General features: G+C 36.8%; 2 protein-coding genes across 3 annotated transcripts in view; one reads left to right on the plus strand and one right to left on the minus strand.

Moving 5' to 3' along the window:
* The window catches only part of LOC137240360 (CUGBP Elav-like family member 1), a 1194531-nt gene extending 1192220 nt beyond the window's left edge, over window positions 1-2311 (plus strand). Inside the window, exon 9 of the mRNA XM_067766480.1 lies at window positions 2131-2311. Coding sequence (XP_067622581.1) covers window positions 2131-2216 — 86 coding nt within the window. The 3' untranslated portion in view covers window positions 2217-2311. The remainder of the gene's footprint in view (window positions 1-2130) is intronic.
* Window positions 1-20188, minus strand: part of vir-1 (virus-induced RNA 1) — a 405722-nt gene that overhangs the window by 60129 nt on the left and 325405 nt on the right. The gene's annotated exons all lie outside the window — the stretch shown is intronic.

Below are 20188 nucleotides of genomic sequence, written 5' to 3' on the forward strand. Positions count from 1 at the left end.
ATATCTTTTCAACTGTAAAATTATTTCTTAAAATAATACTAAGTTATGGATCTAACAAGGATTATTTGTCGCTAGTTCACATATGAGACGATGCATATCAAAACTGCCTAACTCCACATATAAGATTTTTCGATATTTTTATTGCGGTATATACTGACCGGACAAATCTCATATTGAAATAAACAAATGTGATCAAGTCATATTGATTACACTAAAGAATGGATTCTAGTTTTGCCATAATTTTTCAAAGCTGACTAAGTCTTACCGTACCTGTAAATCAAAATTACTTAAGTCCATTTCAGCCAATCGTCGTGTGCTCTGCTATTGTATTTTGTGACATAATTTACGAATTTTTAGAGCTGAACGGTTAAAAAGTTAGTGTTTAAAGAAAAAAGGAATTTGATTTCGGAATAAGTGTTTTGTGTAAAATTATTCCTGTAGGTGCTAGCAGAACCCCAAAAACGTCAATAACAACGCTGTTAACGTACCTAACTAAATGTAATCGGGTTCCGTGTTAGCAGAGTTGAAACCTTTAAGACGTTTGATTTTTAATCCGAAGCCAGGGGCTAGATTCAATAAATGTGAGTTCGAAACTCACACTTCCATATGGATCAATTTCCTGTTGCATTTGCGTCTTAAATATCTATCCGTATCTGGATCACGCTTCATTGGAACGCAACAATTATGTTTAATCGAAGAGACAAGATAAGATGTATTTATGTCGATATTTGATAATAAATCTTTGAAACGCATACAATGTGAAACAAACTCGACGACTTACTCTGGTTAATATAAACAGATAAACATTTTGGTACATTCAAAATGTTTGGGGATTGTTAAAAAATAATTTAGTTTAGGGTTTGCTTGGTTGAGCTTATTGGTCGTCTGCATAAGCAACTTTGTTTTTGTTTACGTTACTGATCGCTCAAAATTAGCACACACACACACGCATCACTAATGGCCATCCCAGCGGACCAAGCTCGATTTATTTGCAAGACAGGCTCAGAGGTGAACTCATATGTGAACACAGGAGGATAGAAACTTTATTTTTATAGCAAAAATTTTTAAAAAAGCTTGTACGTGAACAAAGAGCGAAAGAAAATTTATTTACCGCATATCACTCGCATAATGTTCACAGGAATACTCACAAGCAAGCAAAGAACGATGCTCATTTTTGTGGCGCAAAATACTTTCTTATGAGCTTTGCAATATGTGTTTTGTGACATAAACCAAAATGCAGAAAATACGGTTATTAATTTCATATGTACCGTTATTTCTTCTATCGACGCTCAGCGCAAATAAAAAATAAAACAATTTTTAGTTCTATGTTATCCGTGAAAGTGAATAGTTGAGTGCTGTGTTTTAAAAATTATTTAATATTTATTATACGCAAATAAATGCTGTGGAAAGTAAGAATAAAAAATTGCTTCAAATAATTGTTTTCATGCATTAAAGCAATAGGGCAATCCACGCTTAAACTCAAATGTTACTTATTTCTGTTTTAATCAGTAATGCCTCCTAGAAGGAAGTGAAGACTATATATTTGCGAGGCCACGCATGTTAGACAATAAAGACTCGAGTTTGTAGAGAGGCACATAGGCCGAAAGTGATACTGCCAATATCACCTCTAAACACGTATAAAGATTTTGCAGCATTCGAAGAAAGTCTTAAAAATGGAAACCCCTTTAAATATTCGGTATAGAATTGATAAGTAGTTTTTCAATTCATATGATAACAATGCATTTTTCATTTGCTTAAGGTTATCGAGTTAGTAACTAGTGCAAAGAAAACATATGATACATATTTAAGGGGCTGCTGGCGTCAAATAATGACGGATGCAGTAGCAAAAATGTGTTCCTGGCGAGGAACCGACACAAAAAAATGTGCTAGAGGATTTCTTACAACATTAGCCATACGCCGTGAGTATAATTTTTACAATTTTCTATACAGAAAATGTCGATAATTTATTTTATTAGGTTTTTTTATTATTAATTTCATTAGTATTTATATTCATATAAGAGTTCTAAACGATTAGCGTAGTTTTTTATTTAGAGTTATATTTTAAATGAACCAAATAGTTTAATTAATTATTTATTTTATTAAATTTTTTTTTTTATTTTATATTTACAGATGCATTGATAGTTACGCAAAAATATTTTCAGTACGCTGTAGAACGCACAATAAGAACAGCCAAATCGGAGCCAAAAAAGTTATAATGCAGTAATTTTATATAGTAACGTAATATTAACATTTTACTGTATTTTTGTAATTGAATTACTTTGTTTTTCTCTAACACTCTTAATTATAAAAAAATAAATAAAACACATAAATTGTGTTTTATGTACACATACATATGTATATTGTTATATGTACTACGAACTATTTTTTTAAAAAAGCTAAAATGCAACACCAAGAATATTATGAAGTTTCTGTTCTTTGAGTGCGTCTCACTGCATTTAATATAGGGCAACACAATGGGAAACGGAACATGAAAGATTCGCATATCCTATTTCTTGCGATCATTGTGCAATATCCTTTTTCATACTTATTTAATATTGTTTCGGACTAGGGAAACAAATTTTTTTAGAATCTATTTTGAGTCGAAAATGTATCAAATTGATTATTTTATCCGACTACGCAGAAGTATCAAAAAAAGTCTATAAAAAATTTTGTTAGACTCGATAGCTTTATTTGTTCCGACTATCGTAAACAATACATTCACTGCCACAAACTGAACGACATATGAATCATATTGCTATCGTTTTCAGATGCATTTGCGAGAGTTTTATCCATTTAAATTTCGTAAATCGCTCAAATGGGGTATCATTTATGAGCATTTGGTCCGCTGAGATATTAAGAAAATCTTTAGGGAAATTCAAGTTAAATTTTTAAACGGACATAAACTGTGACAATTTTGTGATATATAGCATTTAGGACTAGAGCTCACAATTTCTTCTAGAACACAAGCGAGATTTTCGATACCCGAGAAATCGAGAACTCGATTTCTCGCGAGATTCTCAGGTCTCGAAGTACTCGTAAATCTCGCGAGCTTTTCGAAATAAACTTAATCGCTGCATGGACAGTATTTAGACACTTGGTTTTTTTTACTTGTGACTTTTTGTTGATTATATTGCTTTCCAATGGCACTTAACTCAAAACATATTTATTATACGGGAGCGTAACGTTTGCCTGTTTTAGAAAATTCTACCTCGCAAAATCCTGCAAAATGTTAAAAAATCCTGCATAGGTAAAATCCTGGTTTTCTAAAATTTTGCTTTTCCAAACTCCTGGTTTTCCAAAGTTCTGCTTTTGCTAAATCCAGCTTGACAAATTCTGCTTTTAGTGTACTTACACTTTAGATAAACTTTCTGAACAACGAAATGAACCGACATACACAGCGATTTTAGAAATCAAATAAACTTTATTCGTAATATGTTTATATATGTATGTGTGTATATATGTAAAAATTTTAGGCTAGTAAATTGAAATATTTTTTGCAACTCTCTTCAAATAACTTGGTTGATTTAATTCATTCCTTTTTTTAATAACTCTTCGTAGTTGCTTGTTTTTTATACTCAGTTGAGCAGAGCTCACAGAGTATATTAACTTTGATTGGATAACGGTTGGTTGTGCAGGTATAAAGGAATCGAGATAGATATAGACTTCCATATATCAAAATCATCAGTATCGAAAAAAAAATTTGATTAAGCCATGTCCGCCCGTCCGTCCGTCCGTCCGTCCGTCCGTCCGTCTGTCCGTTAACACGATAACTTGAGTAAATTTTGAGATATCTTGACGAAATTTGGTATGTAGATTCCTGGGCGCTCATCTCAGATCGCTATTTAAAATGAACGATATCTGACTATAACCACGCCCACTTTTTCGATATCGAAAATTTCGAAAAATTGCGATAATTCATTACCAAAGAGGGATAGAGCTATGAAACTTGGTAGGTGCGTTGAACTTATAACGCAGAATAGAAAACAAGTAAAATTTTGGACAATGGGCGTGGCACCGCCCACTTTTAAAAGATGGTAATTTAGAAGTTTTGCAAGCTGTAATTTTGCAGTCGTTGAAGATATCATGATGAAATTTGGCAGGAACGTTACTCTTATTACTATATGTATGCTTAAAGAAAAATAGCAAAATCGGAGAACGACCACGCCCAATTTAAAAAATTTTTTTTTTTAAGTGAAATTTTTACAATAAATTTAATATCTTTACAGTATATAAGTAAATTATGACAACATTCAACTCCAGTAATGATATGGTGCAAAAAAATACAAAAATAAAAGAAAATTTCAAAATGGGCGTGGCTCCGTCCTTTTTCATTTGATTTGTCTAGGATACATTTAATGCCATAAGTCGAACAAAAATTTACCAATCCTTGTGAAATTTGGTAGCGGCTTAGATTCTAGGACGATAACTGTTTTCTGTGAAAAAGGGCGAAATCGGTTGAAGCCACGCCCAGTTTTTATACACAGTCGACCGTCTGTCCTTCCGCTCGGCCATTAACACGATAACTTGAGCAAAAAGCGATATGTCTTTACTAAACTCAGTTCACATAATTACCTGAACTCACTTTCTATTGGTATAAAAAATTGCCGAAATCTGACTATCACCACGCCCATTTTTTCGATATCGAAAAATACGAAAAATTAAAAAAGTGCCATAATTCTATACCAAATACGAAAAAAGGGTTGAAACATGGTAATTGGATAGGTTTGTTGACGCAAAATATAACTTTAGAAAAAAACTTTGTAAACTAGGTGTGACACCTACCATATTAAGTAAAAGAAAATGAAAAAGTTCTGCAGGGCGAAATCAAAAGCCCTTGGAATCATGGCAGGATTACTGCTCGTGGTATTACATATATAAATAAATTAGCGGTACCCGACAGATGATGTTCTGGGTCACCCTGGTCCACATTTTGGTCGATATCTCGAAAACGCCTTCACATATACAACTACCACCACTCCTTTTTAAAATTCTTATTAATACCTTTAATTTGACACCCATATTGTACAAACACATTATAGAGTCACCCCTGGTCCACCTTTATGGCGATATATCGAAAAGGCGTCCACCTATAGAACTAAGGCCCACTCCCTTTTAAAATACTCATTAGCACTTTTCATTTGATACCCATATCGTACAAACAAATTCTAGAGTCATCCCTGGTCCACCTTTATGGCGATATCTCGAAAAGGCGTCCACCCATAGAACTAAGGCCCACCCACTTTTAAAATACTCATTAACACCTTTCATTTGATACCCATATCGTACAAATTAATTCTAGGGTCACCCCTGGTCCACCTTTATGGCGATATCTCGAAAAGCCGTCCACCTATAGAACTAAGGCGTACTCCCTTTTAAAATACTCATTAACACCTTTCATTTGATACCCATATCGTACAAACAAATTCTAGAGTCACCCTTGGTCCACCTTTATGGCAATATCTCGAAAAGGCGTCAACCCATAGAACTAAGGCCCACTCCCTTTTAAAACACTCATTAACACCTTTCGTTTGATACCCTTATTGTACAAACGCATTCTAGAGTCACCCCTGGTCCACCTTTATAACGATATACCGAAAAGGCGTCCACCTATAGAACTAAGGCCAACTCCGTTTTAAAATACTCATTAACACCTTTCATTTGATACCCATATCGTACACACTAATCCTAGAGTCAGCCCTGGTCCACCTTTATGGCGATATCTCGAAAAGGTGTCCACCTATAGAACTATGGCCCACTCCCTCTTAAAATACTCTTTAATACCTGTCATTTGATACGCTTGTCATACAAACACATTCCAGGGTTACCAGAGGTTCATTTTCCTACATGGTGATTTTCCCTTATTTTGTCTCCATAGCTCTCAACTGAGTATGTAATGTTCGGCTACACCCGAACTTAGCCTTCCTTACTTGTTTTTAATTAAGTTTCTTTTCTTTCCTATTATTTCTCCATTTTCCCTTCTTTGTATTTGAGATTTCGCATAAATAAGCTCCTTTTGTAAATTTTATACGAGTTTATAAAATTGTGAGGTACTTTCATCTACAATGTCTTTTAGTCTACAATGTATAACAGTATTTATAGGTCCAGCAATTCGTCAATGAACATGTGTACATACATACATATGTATGTTTATATGGGTGGAATAATAAAATAAAAAATAATGTGTACACAGTGTTGTATTTAAATGTAATATAAAAAATGCTAAAGTGAAGAAAGAAGCAACTACAGCAACAACTATCGAATACCCAGTGAGTCATATACCCAAGCAAGGCCTTTCCACTTCCACGCGATGAGCTTTGTATGCGGGTTTACTCAAAATTAACGCTGTTTCCTGAGTCAGTGCATGGGATACTGTTTCAGCAAAAGTCAGCTTTGGGTTTGCGTATGTAGCTCGCTTCGTTTCCACGTCCCATATGCCATTTATAAAACTCTGGATTTTTACCCTCTCGGTATATTCCATGCGAGATGAGCCAATCTTTCAACATCCGAGGCAAACTCCTGCAAAGTCTCATCAGATTTTGGTAGCGGTTTTGCAACTCTATTTGGTAAATCTGCTTTCTGTGTTCGCTTCAGTATCGCCTCTCTAGAGCGCTCATCAATGTTCCGTAGTTGTTCCGCTCTCCCTCGGGAATAGTCTGCAGGATTTCAGCAGCAGATCCTTTCACTACCACGAATATTGGCTCAACTTTATCTTCAGCACTCCATTGTTCACTGCTGGAACAGCTGGGCGATTTAGTTGTAACTGCTCCATACGACCTTTCAAATCATCGACTTCTGCTTGAAATTCACTGATTTTTGCATCCTGCGTTTCTAACTGCGAAGACATTTGTGCCACCTGCAATGATAAGCGCTTCTCCTGTGCTTCCAATTTGGTGGTTATACGTGTCTTCTGCTCTTCCAGTTGAGATGCTATACGTGTCTCCTGCGATTCCAGTTAGGATACCATTTGGGCTTCAATCTTGGATGTTATGCGTGTCTCTTGGAATTCCAGTTGGGATGCCATATATGTCTTCTGGGATTCCAGTTGAGATGCCACTGTCGATGTTTGAGCAGATACTGCAGCCAATATCATGTTCAAGTCTGTGCTCTTAACTGTCTGCGATGTCTCGTTTTTCTCTCCAATTTTTGTTATTATCTCGTCCTCATCAGGATAAAAGACATCATCGTCCACATTAATTCCTTCCGACTCCATTACCTCTCGTAGCCGTGCTTGAAGCTCGATATTATTTCCGGCTGTGCTCAATCCACAGTTCTCCAACTCCTATTTCAATTGCTGGAACCTTAATTCACTTAACTTTGCCATGTCCAAGTTGTATTCGAAATCTTCGGAATTTATTAAACATTTCTTCTTCTGACACCAATTGTAACGAATTTAGTGAAATTCCGCTTATTCCAAATCTTCTGCTAACGTTCGAATCACCAAACTGTTGAATAAATAACTCTAATATCCAATAGTGCAAAAACGGTCTTTATTCGACCACTTTGAAAGTACTTCACAATAATACTTAACTTCACAACCAATAGCGTGCTTAAATCAAACAGATCACTGACTACTCAGCTTTTGCTGCTTTTGTACCCTCTGCCCAAATGTCTAGACGTTTCTTCTTCTAGAATTTTCTACTTGGTTATCAGCTAATACGTGTGTATTTTTAGTTTATAGCCTCTCGTATAGCCATATGCGTATTGTAACGAATTTAGTTGCAAATCCTCTTATTTGCAATCCTCTGCTAAGTTCGAATCACTAAACTGTTGAATAAATAACTCCAATATTGAATAATGGAAAAATGGCCTTTATTAAAGTAATTCTCAATAACACTTATACTTTGCTACTCGCTGGCTTAATAACTAAACTGATTGATAACTCAAATTAAACTCTACTATTGGCCGCCAGATCGCGTGCTTAATCAATAACTGATTGAGTGCTCAACTCAAACTGAATTTCAGCGCCTCTACATCTGTCACCTCTTATACTCTTTGGTTTCCTCGTTCGCATTTTTCTAGAATCTACTAGCATTGTCCATGAGCTCTCAAACTTCTCACCTATAACTAAAATGGCACAATTTTATACATCTTTGGCGCTTCCAGAATCTACTAGTCCAGTAGCTCTCAAACTTCTCAGATATATGCATGTGTTAGTTGTTGACTCTCCGCTGCTCCCAACTGCACCGAAATTTGAATGGAACACCTTTCCGCCGGTGAGGGTTGTATAACAGTACCAAATCTCCCTCCCGGAAACCTTCCGAATTATTTTCCTTGCCGTACCTGTGTTTCGTCTTACTACTCATTATCCTGGATCGTTCCCTCGCACTCTGTTGCTCGGCCAATGAAGAACTACTTCGCAGAGCTTGCGCTGGACGGATTTGCTTTGCATAATCAGTATCGTTCCGACGCTTCACAACAGTAGTGTGCCTTGGCTTGAAACCACCCTTGCATTCTTTCTTCGTTTTAGTACGTCCGTTAGGGCTTTTCAATGCCAGTGTTTCTCTCACAGGTACCTTCGGTTTTGATTTGTTTGGCCCATTTGTTCCATCCACCTTTACCTTTGAATTTCGTGGCCTTCATCGAGTCTTCTCCACCAGTACCCGATTACTGCTGAACCCTTTTTCCAAACTAAAGTTAAGTGGCACATCTTGGTTCTCATAACGCATCACCCTTCTCTGCATATCGATCTTGATATCATGGTCAACCAAGAAACCCACTCCCAATATAACTTCATCAACAATCTCCGCCACAACAAATTGGTGTAGAACCATGACCTTCCCAATCAATACTTCACATCTCACTTCTCCCTGAACTTGGTTATACTCGCCAGTGACCGTACGCAACTTTGCTCCAGGTAGCGGTTTTACTCTCCTGTTGACCAAGTCAGATCGGATCAAGGAATGAGATGCGCCCGTATCTACAGTCAGTACTCGTTCTTTGCCATCCACATTCCCTCTGACGGTAAGACTGCTCGATTTTCTACCAATTTGCGACACAGATATCACAGGGCATTCAATAGCTGGATCTAGCTCTCTACCTCTTACTCGCTCTTGCTCATCTCCTCCAGCTTTGCGATTACGGCCACCCACATTGTTGGAGTTATTGGGTCCGCTGCTGCAATGTCGTGATATGTGACCGGACTTCCCGCATTTGAAGCATTTGGTAATTTTTTCACTCCGCTTTTGCGATCCTTTCAGCGCCTCCAATATTGCGTCTACCCACTCTGGCCTTTCTACTTCCACACGACGTGCTTTGAAAACTGGCTTACTCAAAAGTGAGGCTGTTTCCTGAGTTAGTGCATGCGATACATTTTCAGCAAACGTTAGCTTTGGATTCGCATATGTAGCCCGCTTCGTTTCCACGTCTCATATGCCATTTATGAAGCTCTGGATTTTTACCCTTTCAGTGTATTCCATGGGTGCGTCCGCATTTGCAAGATGAGCCAATCTTTCAATATCTGAAGCAAACTCCTGCAATATCTCATTCGCTCTTTGGTGGCGGTTTTGCAACTCAATTTGGAATATCTGTTTCCTATGCTCGATTCCATAACGTCTCTCGACAGCGGCCATCAGTGCTTCATAGTTGTTCAGCTCTCCTTCGGGAATCGTTTGTAGGATTTCGGCTGCTGGCCCTTTCTATGCCACGAACAGTGCAGCAACTTTATCTTCAGCATTCCAGTTGTTCGCTGCCGACGTCTTCTCAAATTGTAGCTTAAATACCTGGAATGGAACAGAACCATCAAACGTTGGGGATTTTACCTTCAGAGTAGACGTTGAAGTGATTGGACGGTTCAATTGTAACTCCTGAATCCGATCTTTCAAAGCATCCATCTTGGCCTCCACTTTATTTTGTCGTTCACTAACAGCCTCCAGCTGCGATGAGAAGTTTGTTTCCTGTGCCTCCAGCTTTGTTGAGATACGTTCTTCTTGTGCTTCGAGCTGTAATGTTATGCGTGCCTCTTGTTCTTTTAATTGTTCTGCAATTTGTGACGCCATGTGTGTTTTCTGTTCTTCCAATTGTGATGCCATATTGGATGTTATCTGTGTCGACATTTCTGAAATGCGTGCCTCCTGTGATTCCAATTGTGATGACATGTTGGTAGATATTTGTGATGACATTTCGGACATTTGTGCCGATATTGCAGCCAATATCATGTTCAGGTCTGTGTTCGCCATTGTCTGCGGTGTTTCTTCCATTTTTGTTATTTCCACGCCATCAAGATGAAAGTCATACTCTTCCACATCAATTCCTTCTAATTCCATTGCCTCTCGTAGTCGGGCCTGAAGTTCGAGTTTAATGCCGGTTGTATTCAATCCACGGCTCTCCAACTCCTTCTTCAGTAGCGGGATCTTCAATTCACTTAACTTTGCCATGTCCAAGTTGTTTTCGAAGTCTTCGCAATTTATTCAACAATTCCTCTTCTGACACCAATTGTAACGAATTTACTTGCAAATCCTCTTATTTGCAATCCTCTGCTAAGTTCGAATCACTAAACTGTTGAATAAATAACTCCAATATTGAATAATGGAAAAATGACTTTTATTAAAGTACTTCACAATAACACTTATACTTTGCTACTCGCTGGCTTAGTAACTAAACTGATTGATAACTCAAATTAAACTCTACTATTGTCCGCCAGATCGCGTGCTTAATCAATAACTGATTGAGTGCTCAACTCAAACTGAATTTCAGCGCCTCTACATCTGTCGCCTCTTATACTCTTTGGTTTCCTCGTTCGCATTTTTCTAGAATCTACTAGCATTGTCCATGAGCTCTCAAACTTCTCAGCTATAACTAAAATTGCACAATTTTATACATCTTTTAGGCGCTTCCAGAATCTACTAGTCCAGTAGCTCTCAAACTTCTCAGATATATGCATGTGTTAGGGCATTGACTCTCCGCTGCTCGTATACGTACATGGTACATATATGTAGACGCAGTTATTATTTCGTTTATGTAGATATATAATGATTGAAATATGGATGTGCATTCACGTCACTGCTTAGCATCGGCTTAGAGACGATAGCATCGCTCAGTGCTGCTAACATTGGTTACAGTATTTATATGTGAGTACTACTTCGACTGATGACTACAACTGTGTGTGAGTTATACATATATCTCTTCGTTGTCGTGTATGTATGTGTGTAAATGATGATTAATGTGTTTATGTAGCTTGCTTTAAGGTTTTTGTTGTTGTGCATTTACTTAGTAACAGCTTAGAGATGGGCACGTATGTGATTGTATTCACATGTTAAAGCCACATGTTAAATAAGCAGTAGGGTATTTTAATACTTTGCAAGTGCAATTACTTTTCCCACCCGTTGGTAAATTTTTACAGTTAAAAACTGCAATATAACAAATCAATAGGACACAAAATATGTTGGCAGGTATATTTCTTGAACAGTGAGAAAAATTGTGTATGTTAATGGGCAAGGCGAAATAAATTTCAGTTGCCAAGTAAGTCTTGAGTTCCTTCTTGATGTTAAATAAAATAAATGTAAGGCGCGATAACCTCCGAAGAGATCTAAGGCCGAGCTTCTCTTCCAATTTGCGTCGTGCTCCTCTTGATTTTTCCCTACAAATTGGCCGGACGGGACCTACATGTTTTATGCCGACTCCGAACGGCATCTGCAAGGCAGATGAGTTTTCACTGAGAGCTTTTCATGGCAGAAATACAATCGGAGCGCTTACCAGACACTGCCGAGGGGCGACCCCGCTTAGAAAAATTTTCTTCTAATTGAAAAATCTTATTTCTAAAATTTTGATGTTGCTTTGCCCGGGAGTTGAACCCAGGGCATACGGTGTGATAGGCGGAGCACGCTACCATCACACCACGGTGGCCTTCTTGATGTTACTGACATGCATAAGATTGCGTTGAACGCATCTGTATGAAAAACTTCATTGTGTCTCGGCCATAAGTACCTATGTTTCATAAATTCTTGGAACATATAAAAAAGCATTTTAATATATATCTATATCCACCTTAGCTTAATTATCAATGGCTGTGTTTTTTTCACATCTATAGACGTTTACACTTAAACGTTATGGACTATGGACTGCTAAGCGTCAAACTGTAAACACATCTCTGAAATTGTTCCGCATAAAATTTGTACTACTAAATTTCAATACGCATTATACTCAGATGTAACTGAAATATGTTTCCATGTTTCACCTCTACACTAATTCTATGTATCACCTCTTCAAATGGTGTGTGTCCACTATTCATCGCAACTGATTCAGCTATATGTTATACATTATGGGCACCAGAGGTTTGTGTCTCCGATTTTAGGTACACCCTGTTCTGTACCTACTTATTTAACCACTGCCGCTAGAGGGGTCTCCTAAGCATTATATAAGCGAGGATAAGGGTTTTTTTTACATAAATGTTTACAGGGTCTTAAGCTTACTTCAATAAAAAAGTAATCAAGTTAATTCATTCGAAATAAAATCGCTTTCAGCATTTATAACATTTTTACAAAGATGTATTTTTTATTAAGTAACAGTAATATACATAAAATTTTTTTCAATATTTACAAAACAAATATAAGTTGCGATAAAATCTTCTAAAATCGAGTTCAAATGTCAGTCCAGCTCTTCAAACTTCCTCTAAGTAATACAGTTAAAAATTTAAGATATTTTGAAACGGTCTTTTGAGATTTTTTAGTATTTATATAAGAGTGATTCACACGTGGCTGGTTAATTCGTTAGTTGGTACTTAGGTTTTTATGTGTATTTTGTTTATACAAAATTTTAGATACACATACATATATGTATGTTTAGTTCACAAAAAAAAAGAGTAGATACAATTGCCAATTAAAGAACTGCGAGCCAGGTGTGAATCAGGCAAATATACATATGTTGTATTTATACACGTACCTATATGTAAGTATGCACATTAGAGCGGAGTAGGTACATTGCGAAATTCCAGCGAAAGTAATCTACCAAAATAAAATCATAACTTTCCGATTTGAACAAAATGAGGCAGAGAAATAAATTGTTTTCCATGTTAATTTTTGCTTTGAAAAATTTGAAAAATTTCTTATAGTGAGGCAAAGCTCAAGTTGTATGTCTTTTAATTCATACAAAACCTACCTAATTAAAATTATGAATACACCTTTGAATTCAGCCATTCCGCACTACTCTATTCTTAAAAACCGCGAAAAGCTATTTAAATGGCTTTTTTTTTTAATATAATACCAATTTCGCACAGAGGCTTAATGAAATAATTAGTCAAGTTTTCTACATTAAAGCCCTAATTGAACTCAATCTTCCATACAAAATACAAATTTTTAATTATCTCATTATTGCATTATTGAATGCCTAATCGAGTGAAAAATCCAGTCGGTTTTACTTCTTGCTTCAAATTTTATTGTCAATGTCAACAAATGATATTCAAAAATAAATTATTTTCAATACATTACGAAAAATAGAAAAACTCGGAAAAATTCAAAAATTAATTTTCGCATTTGCTGCAAAAGGTAATATGGCTTTTTCGAAAATAGGTACATATTTGGATAGGTGCAACATCTATGGGTATTTGCGCATGCATTTTATTTATTTTTTTTTTTAATGGACGTTGTGGCAGCGCGCTGCCCTCAAGTGGCCCAATGAAACCAGGCTAATCCTGTTCACGCGATCGATTTATATATATATATAATAACTTTTTTATTTTTTATTTTTTTTATTTTGCCGAGTCTTTGATGGGCAGCGGTTTGTCAAGCGTCACGATCTGAGACTGCTCAGCTACAGAAGAAATTTCATCAGCCAAGCGTAATACTTAAAGAGAACAGAAGCAAACGTATTATACATTAATTTAGAGAGGTGAGAACAATCTTTTTTATAGAAAAAAGGGAGTCCGAGATATCAAATATGTTTGAGTGAGTGTTATAATCTTGGCATAAACGCCGAAAAGGTTCATTTTGTTCGAAATTCGTTCTACATTTTTTCAGCAGAAGAGGTTTGAAGTGTCTCGATGTCCGAGGAACGCAAAAGTTCACTTTATTCAGAAGGAATGGGCTCGAAATTGATCCATTTAAAAGTTTTGTCATAAATATTACACCAAGCATTTCCCTTCGACTAGCAAGAGTTGGAAGATTGATAAGCTTTAATCGATTAGTATAAGGTGGAAGATTAGTTAAAGAGTCCCATTGGAAATTTCTTAAGGCAAATAGTAAAAATTGTTTTTGTATTGATTCGAGACTGTCTGCATGGACTTGATAACGCGGATTCCAAATTATCGAGCCATATTCTAATATTGGCCTAACTAATGTTGTAACAAGTAAGGAAGGTTAAGTTCGGGTGTAACCGAACATTACATACTCAGTTGAGAGCTATGGTGACAACATAAGGGAAAATAACCATGTAGGAAAATGAACCGAGGGAAACCCTGGAATGTGTATCAAATGAAAGGCGTTAAAGAGTATTTTATGAGGGAGTGGGCCATAGTTCTATAGGTGGATGCCATTTAGGGATATAGCCATAAAGGTGGATCAGGGTTGACTCTAGAATGCGTTTGTACGATATGGGTTTCAAATGAAAGGTGTTAATGAGTATTTTAAAAGGGAGTAATCCTTAGTTCCATAGGTGGACGCCATTTCGAGATATCGCCACAAAGGTGGACCAGGGGTGACCCTAGAATTTGTTTGTACAATATGGGTATCAAAAAAAAGGTGTTAATGAGTATTTTAAAAGGGAGTAATCCTTAGTTCCATAGGTGGACGCCGTTTCGAGATATCGCCATAAGGTGGACCAGGGCTGACCCTAGAATTTGTTTGTACAATATGGGCATCAAACGAAAGGTGTTAATGAGTATTTTAAAAGGGAGTGGGCTTTAGTTCTATAGGTGGACGCCGTTTCGAAATATCGCCCTAAAGGTGGACCAGGGGTGACTCTAGAATATGTTTGTACGATATGGGTATCAAATTAAAGGTATTAATAAGGGTTTTAAAAGGGAGTGGTGGTTGTTGTATAGGTGGTCGCCTTTTCGAGATATCGCCATAAAGGTGGACCAGGGGTGACTATAGAACGCGTTTGCACGATATGGGTATCAAATGAAAGGTGCTAATGAGTATTTTAAAAGGGAGTAATCCTTAGTTCCATAGGTGGACGCGGTTTCGATATATCGCCATAAAGGTGGACCAGGGGTAACCCTAGAATTTGTTTGTACAATATGGGTATCAAAAGAAAGGTGTTTATGAGTATTTTAAAAGGGAGTAATCCTTAGTTCCATATGTGGACGCCGTTTCGAGATATCACCATAAAGGTGGAGCAGGGGTGACCCTAGAATTTGTTTGTACAATATGGGTATCAAAAGAAAGGTGTTAATGAGTATTTTAAAAGGGAGTGGGCCTTCGTTCTATAGGTGTTCGCCTTTTCGAGATATCGCCATAAAGGTGGACCAGGGGTGACTTTAGAATATGTTTTTACGATATGGGTATCAAATGAAAGGTGTTAATGAGTATTTTAAAAGGGCGTGGGGCTTAGTTCTATAGGTGGACGCCTTTTCGAGATATCGCCATAAAGGTGGACCAGGGGTGACTCTAGAATGAGTTTGTACGATATGGGTATCAAATTAAAGGTATTAATGAGAGTTTTAAAAGGGAGTGGTGTGAAGGCGTTTTCCAGATATCGACCAAAATGTGGACCAGGGTGACCCAGAACATCATCTGTTGGATACAGCTAATTTATTTATATATGTAATACCTGCCAAGATCTTAAGGGTTTTTTATTTCGCCCTGTAGAACTTTTTCATTTTCTTCTACTTAATATGGTAGGTGTCACAACCATTTTATAAAGTTTTTTCTAAAGTTATATTTCGCGTCAATAAAACAATCCAATTACCTTACCATGTTTCATGTTTTTTTCGTATTTGGTATAGAATTATGGCATTTTTTCATTTTTCGTAATTTTCGATATCGAAAAAGTGGGCGTGGTCATAGTCGGATTTCGTTCATTTTTCATACCAAGATAAAGTGAGTTCAAGTAAGCACGTGAACTAAGTTCATTAAAGATATGTCGATTTTTGCCCAAGTTATCGTGTTAACGGCCATGCGGAAGGACAGACGGACGCCTGTGTATAAAAACTGGGCGTGGCATCAACCGATTTCGCCCATTTTCACAGAAAACAGTTAATGTCATAAAATCTATGCCCCTACCAAATTTCAAAAGGATTGGTTAATTTTTGTTCGACTTATGGCGTTAAAAGTATCCTAGACAAATTAAATGAAAAAGGGCGGAGCCACGCCCATTTTGAAATTTTCTTTTATTTTTGTATTTTGTTGCACCATATCATTACTGGAGTTGAATGTTGACATAATTTACTTATATACTGTAAAGATATTAAATTTTTTGTTAAAATTTTACTTAAAAAAAATTTTTTTTTTAAAAGTGGGCGCGGTCCTTCTCCGATTTTGCTAATTTTTATTAGGCGTACATATAGTAATAGAAGTAACGTTCCTGCCAAATTTCATCAAGATATCTTCAACGACTGCCAAATTACAGCTTGCAAAACTTTTAAATTACCTTCTTTTAAAAGTGGGCGGTGCCACGCCCATTGTCCAAAATTGTACTAATTTTCTATTCTGCGTCATAAGTTCAACTCATCTACCAAGTTTCGTCGCTTTAGCTGTCTTTTGTAATGAATTATCGCACTTTTTCGGTTTTTCGAAATTTTCGATATCGAAAAAGTGGGCGTGGTTATAGTCCGATATCGTTCATTTTAAATAGCGATCTGAGATGTGTACTCAGGAACCTGCATACCAAATTTCATCAAGATACCTCAAAATTTACTCAAGTTATCGTGTTAACGGACGGACGGACGGACGGACGGACATGGCTCAATCAAATTTTTTTTCGATCCTGATTATTTTGATATATAGAAGTCTATATCTATCTCGATTCCTTTATATATGTACAACCAACCGTTATCCAATCAAACTTAATATACTCTGTGAGCTCTGCTCAACTGAGTATAAAAAGTGCTTTAGTTATGTAAGGGTCGTTAAATTCTTTTGACCACCGTTTAACAAATGCAAAAACACCTTTGCCTTTATTCACTGTAGCATTAATATGAAGATTGAAACTAAGTTTGGAATCCATCATGACTCCCAAGTCAATAAAATTATTTACAGTTTCTAGACTATAGTTGATAATTGTATATGAAGCTGGTGGCGAAACTCTCCGAGAAAAACACATGAATTTACATTTTTTGAGATTGAGCGGCATATAATTTACATTGCACCAGGTAACCAAGTGATTTAAATCCATTTGAAACAAGGAATGTTCCTCAACCGAGGCACATGATTTGAAAAGTTTTACATCGTCTGCGTACATCAAGATTTTTGAGTATTTAATTGTACCAGATATATCGTTTATGAACAACAAGAAAAGAATCGGACCAAGATGGCTGCCCTGAGGAACACCAGAAGAAACATTGATGACCCCAGAAAGTGTATTTTTAAAGATTACTTTTTGCGTACGATAACCAAGATACGAAGAAATCCAACATATAAGACGGGGTTGAAAACCGAGTTGACTGAGCTTATGAATAAGTAATGGGTGTGATACTTTGTCGAAAGCTTTACTAAAATCGGTGTAAATTACATCAGTGTGAAGGCCTTTTCTAAATCCATTAGAAACGTGGGTGGTAAATTCTAGTAAATTGGTGATAGGTGATTTGCCCTTACAGAACCCATGCTGCGAGCTTGCAATTATGGGGGAAATAGAGAATGTTAGGTGGTGGGTAACAATAGCCTCAAATAACTTTGGGATAGCGGATAACTTTGCTATGCCCCGGTAGTTTTCTATTGAAGACCTGCTTCCATTTTTATGAAGCGGAATAAGAAAAGATTCCTTCCATATTGTTGGGAAAACGCCATAAATTAAAGATAAATTAAATAAATCTGTTAGCGGCTGATAGATGTTTGCAGCACATTTTTTAAGAAAGTGTGTCGGGATCCTGTCGGGGCCGTATGAATATGATACTTTTAAAGTTTTTAAATAAGATAATACATCTTCTGAAGATATAAATGGAGCTCTGATTGAATAACATGAATCAATATGGTATGGGTATTCATTGGGTGAAACGTTGGTCTCAATAGAGTAATTTGATTTGAAAAATTCCGCAAAGAAGTCGGCGATCTCTTGATCATCGCTGGAAATATTATCTTGGAATTTTTTGGATGATGGAAACCCTTTCACCCTGAGTTTAGAGTTTACGAATCCGTAAAATGCCTTCGGGTTGCAAGTTATATTTCTTTTCATTTTATAATAGATAAGCTTTGTAACACTTTTTGTTCAATTGAAAATACTTGCAGCGTAGAATCGAGTACTGTAAATAATGGTTATGTAAACCCGTCTTTTTGAACAACTTGAAAGATCGAGACTTTTTATTCTTTAAAATTTTCAGCTCTTTAGTGAACCATACTTGGCTTGTATCGGAATGTACACAAATCCGCTTAGGTACGTATTTTTCAAAAAGACAGTAAATGGTATTGTAAAAGTGAGAAACGCTTTGCTCCACATCAGCATTAAATATTTGCCACACTATTCGAGATAGATCACGATTTAATTTTTTAAAATTGGCCTTCGCAAAGTCGAAGCGATAACTGGAGTTGTATCGTTTATTTCCGCTGTTACAAGCATAATTTACAACTTCGTAAACTATTTTGAGGGAAGGGTTGTAAGCATCTTCAGGTTCAATAATGGGTTCGCATCGACTAATGGAATATTTAGATTCATCATCCACAAAGGCTAAATCTAACACTCTTCCGAATTTATTCGATTGGATGTTGATTTGTCGAAGGCACAGCTCAGACATTCCGTCTAGAAATTCATTGTTGGAAGACTTTGACGAAACTGGTACGATTTTATAGTCAGAGATGCACCATGATATGTGTGGCATATTGAAGTCACCCAAGACAATAATAGAATCGGAAGGCTTTAGCATCGAATTAACAGTTCTTAGCAAGGAAATGTGATGCATATAAACGGACAGTTCAGAAGATGGCGGGATATAACAGATGGCCAAATAAATGTGGAAATTTGCTAGTTGTGTGCGTATGCATAAGAACTCAGTTGTATCGGTGGCGGTTACGCAAATCTCTTCAGATGGTATTGAAGAGTGTACAGCAAGCAGAACTCCACCTCCAACGCTGTTCAGGCGGTCATTTCGATATATCTGGTAGTCATTACAGAGGATCTCTGAGTTAAAAACATGAGGTTTCAGCCAGGTTTCGGTTAAAGCAATTATATCGTAGCTTGAGTTAAATGACTTTAAAAACAGTTCTGTTAACTTGGTGTTTAAGCCTCTAACATTTTGGTAAAGTATATCTAAAGCAGAATTTTCGTTCAGTTTTTTGACTCAGTGTTATTAACAGGGATCTTTGCTAAGTTTGGAACACTCTTATTACGCCTATATTCAAATTCCCGCACAAGTGCCCCAGATGGCCAAAAATCGTTACTCAAGATAGTGTCAAAATGGTCAATAGGTACATTTAATCTAAAGGAAGATACGCTTCTTTTATAACTAAAATTAAATTTCTGAATTGTTACGTCATGGGTTTTCCTTTTTGAGAAGATATACGATTTCAGATCCTCCTCAGTAGTATCCCTCTCGAATCTTGACACGAATATCGATTTTTTAGGAGGGACTACAACCAACTTCCTAGTTCCAGGCTCAGTCGCCTGAGAACGGTTTGCAGGTTCAATATTTTTTCTAGCTGCTAGTTTTGTTGGAGGTGCCTTTGATGTTGAAGACTCTACTGTAAGAGGACTTGGAGATGCTAAGTTTATTAATTCTATCGTGCTGGGTGTAGGAACGATTGGGTTCTGGGTGTTTTGAACGGGGTCTAGGGTCAGTACGCCAGCCGAGACATCAGTTCGTTTTCGTTTGCTGTCACGACTGTCGCTGTTAGCATTAGCAGCTGAATCGGTAATACATTTGAAAGTTTTAAACAAGTTTTCATAATACTTGAATTTATCCCCTAATGTAGAAAGTTCCTTACCGATTTCGGAGAATGCGTTTCGGGTATGTTTGAAAAGCTTAAAAAGATCCACTTCCGTGGATCTGCATTTCAGGCACGACCAACGCACACCCTTGTTATCGTTGATCGCATCACACACCCTTGCTGTCAAACTAGCGCACTTCATATGAGCAAGCTCATCACAAAGCCAGCACGACACGACACGA

The sequence above is a fragment of the Eurosta solidaginis genome, chromosome 2, assembly GCF_040869045.1.
Source record: "Eurosta solidaginis isolate ZX-2024a chromosome 2, ASM4086904v1, whole genome shotgun sequence".
Classification (NCBI taxonomy): domain Eukaryota; kingdom Metazoa; phylum Arthropoda; class Insecta; order Diptera; family Tephritidae; genus Eurosta; species Eurosta solidaginis.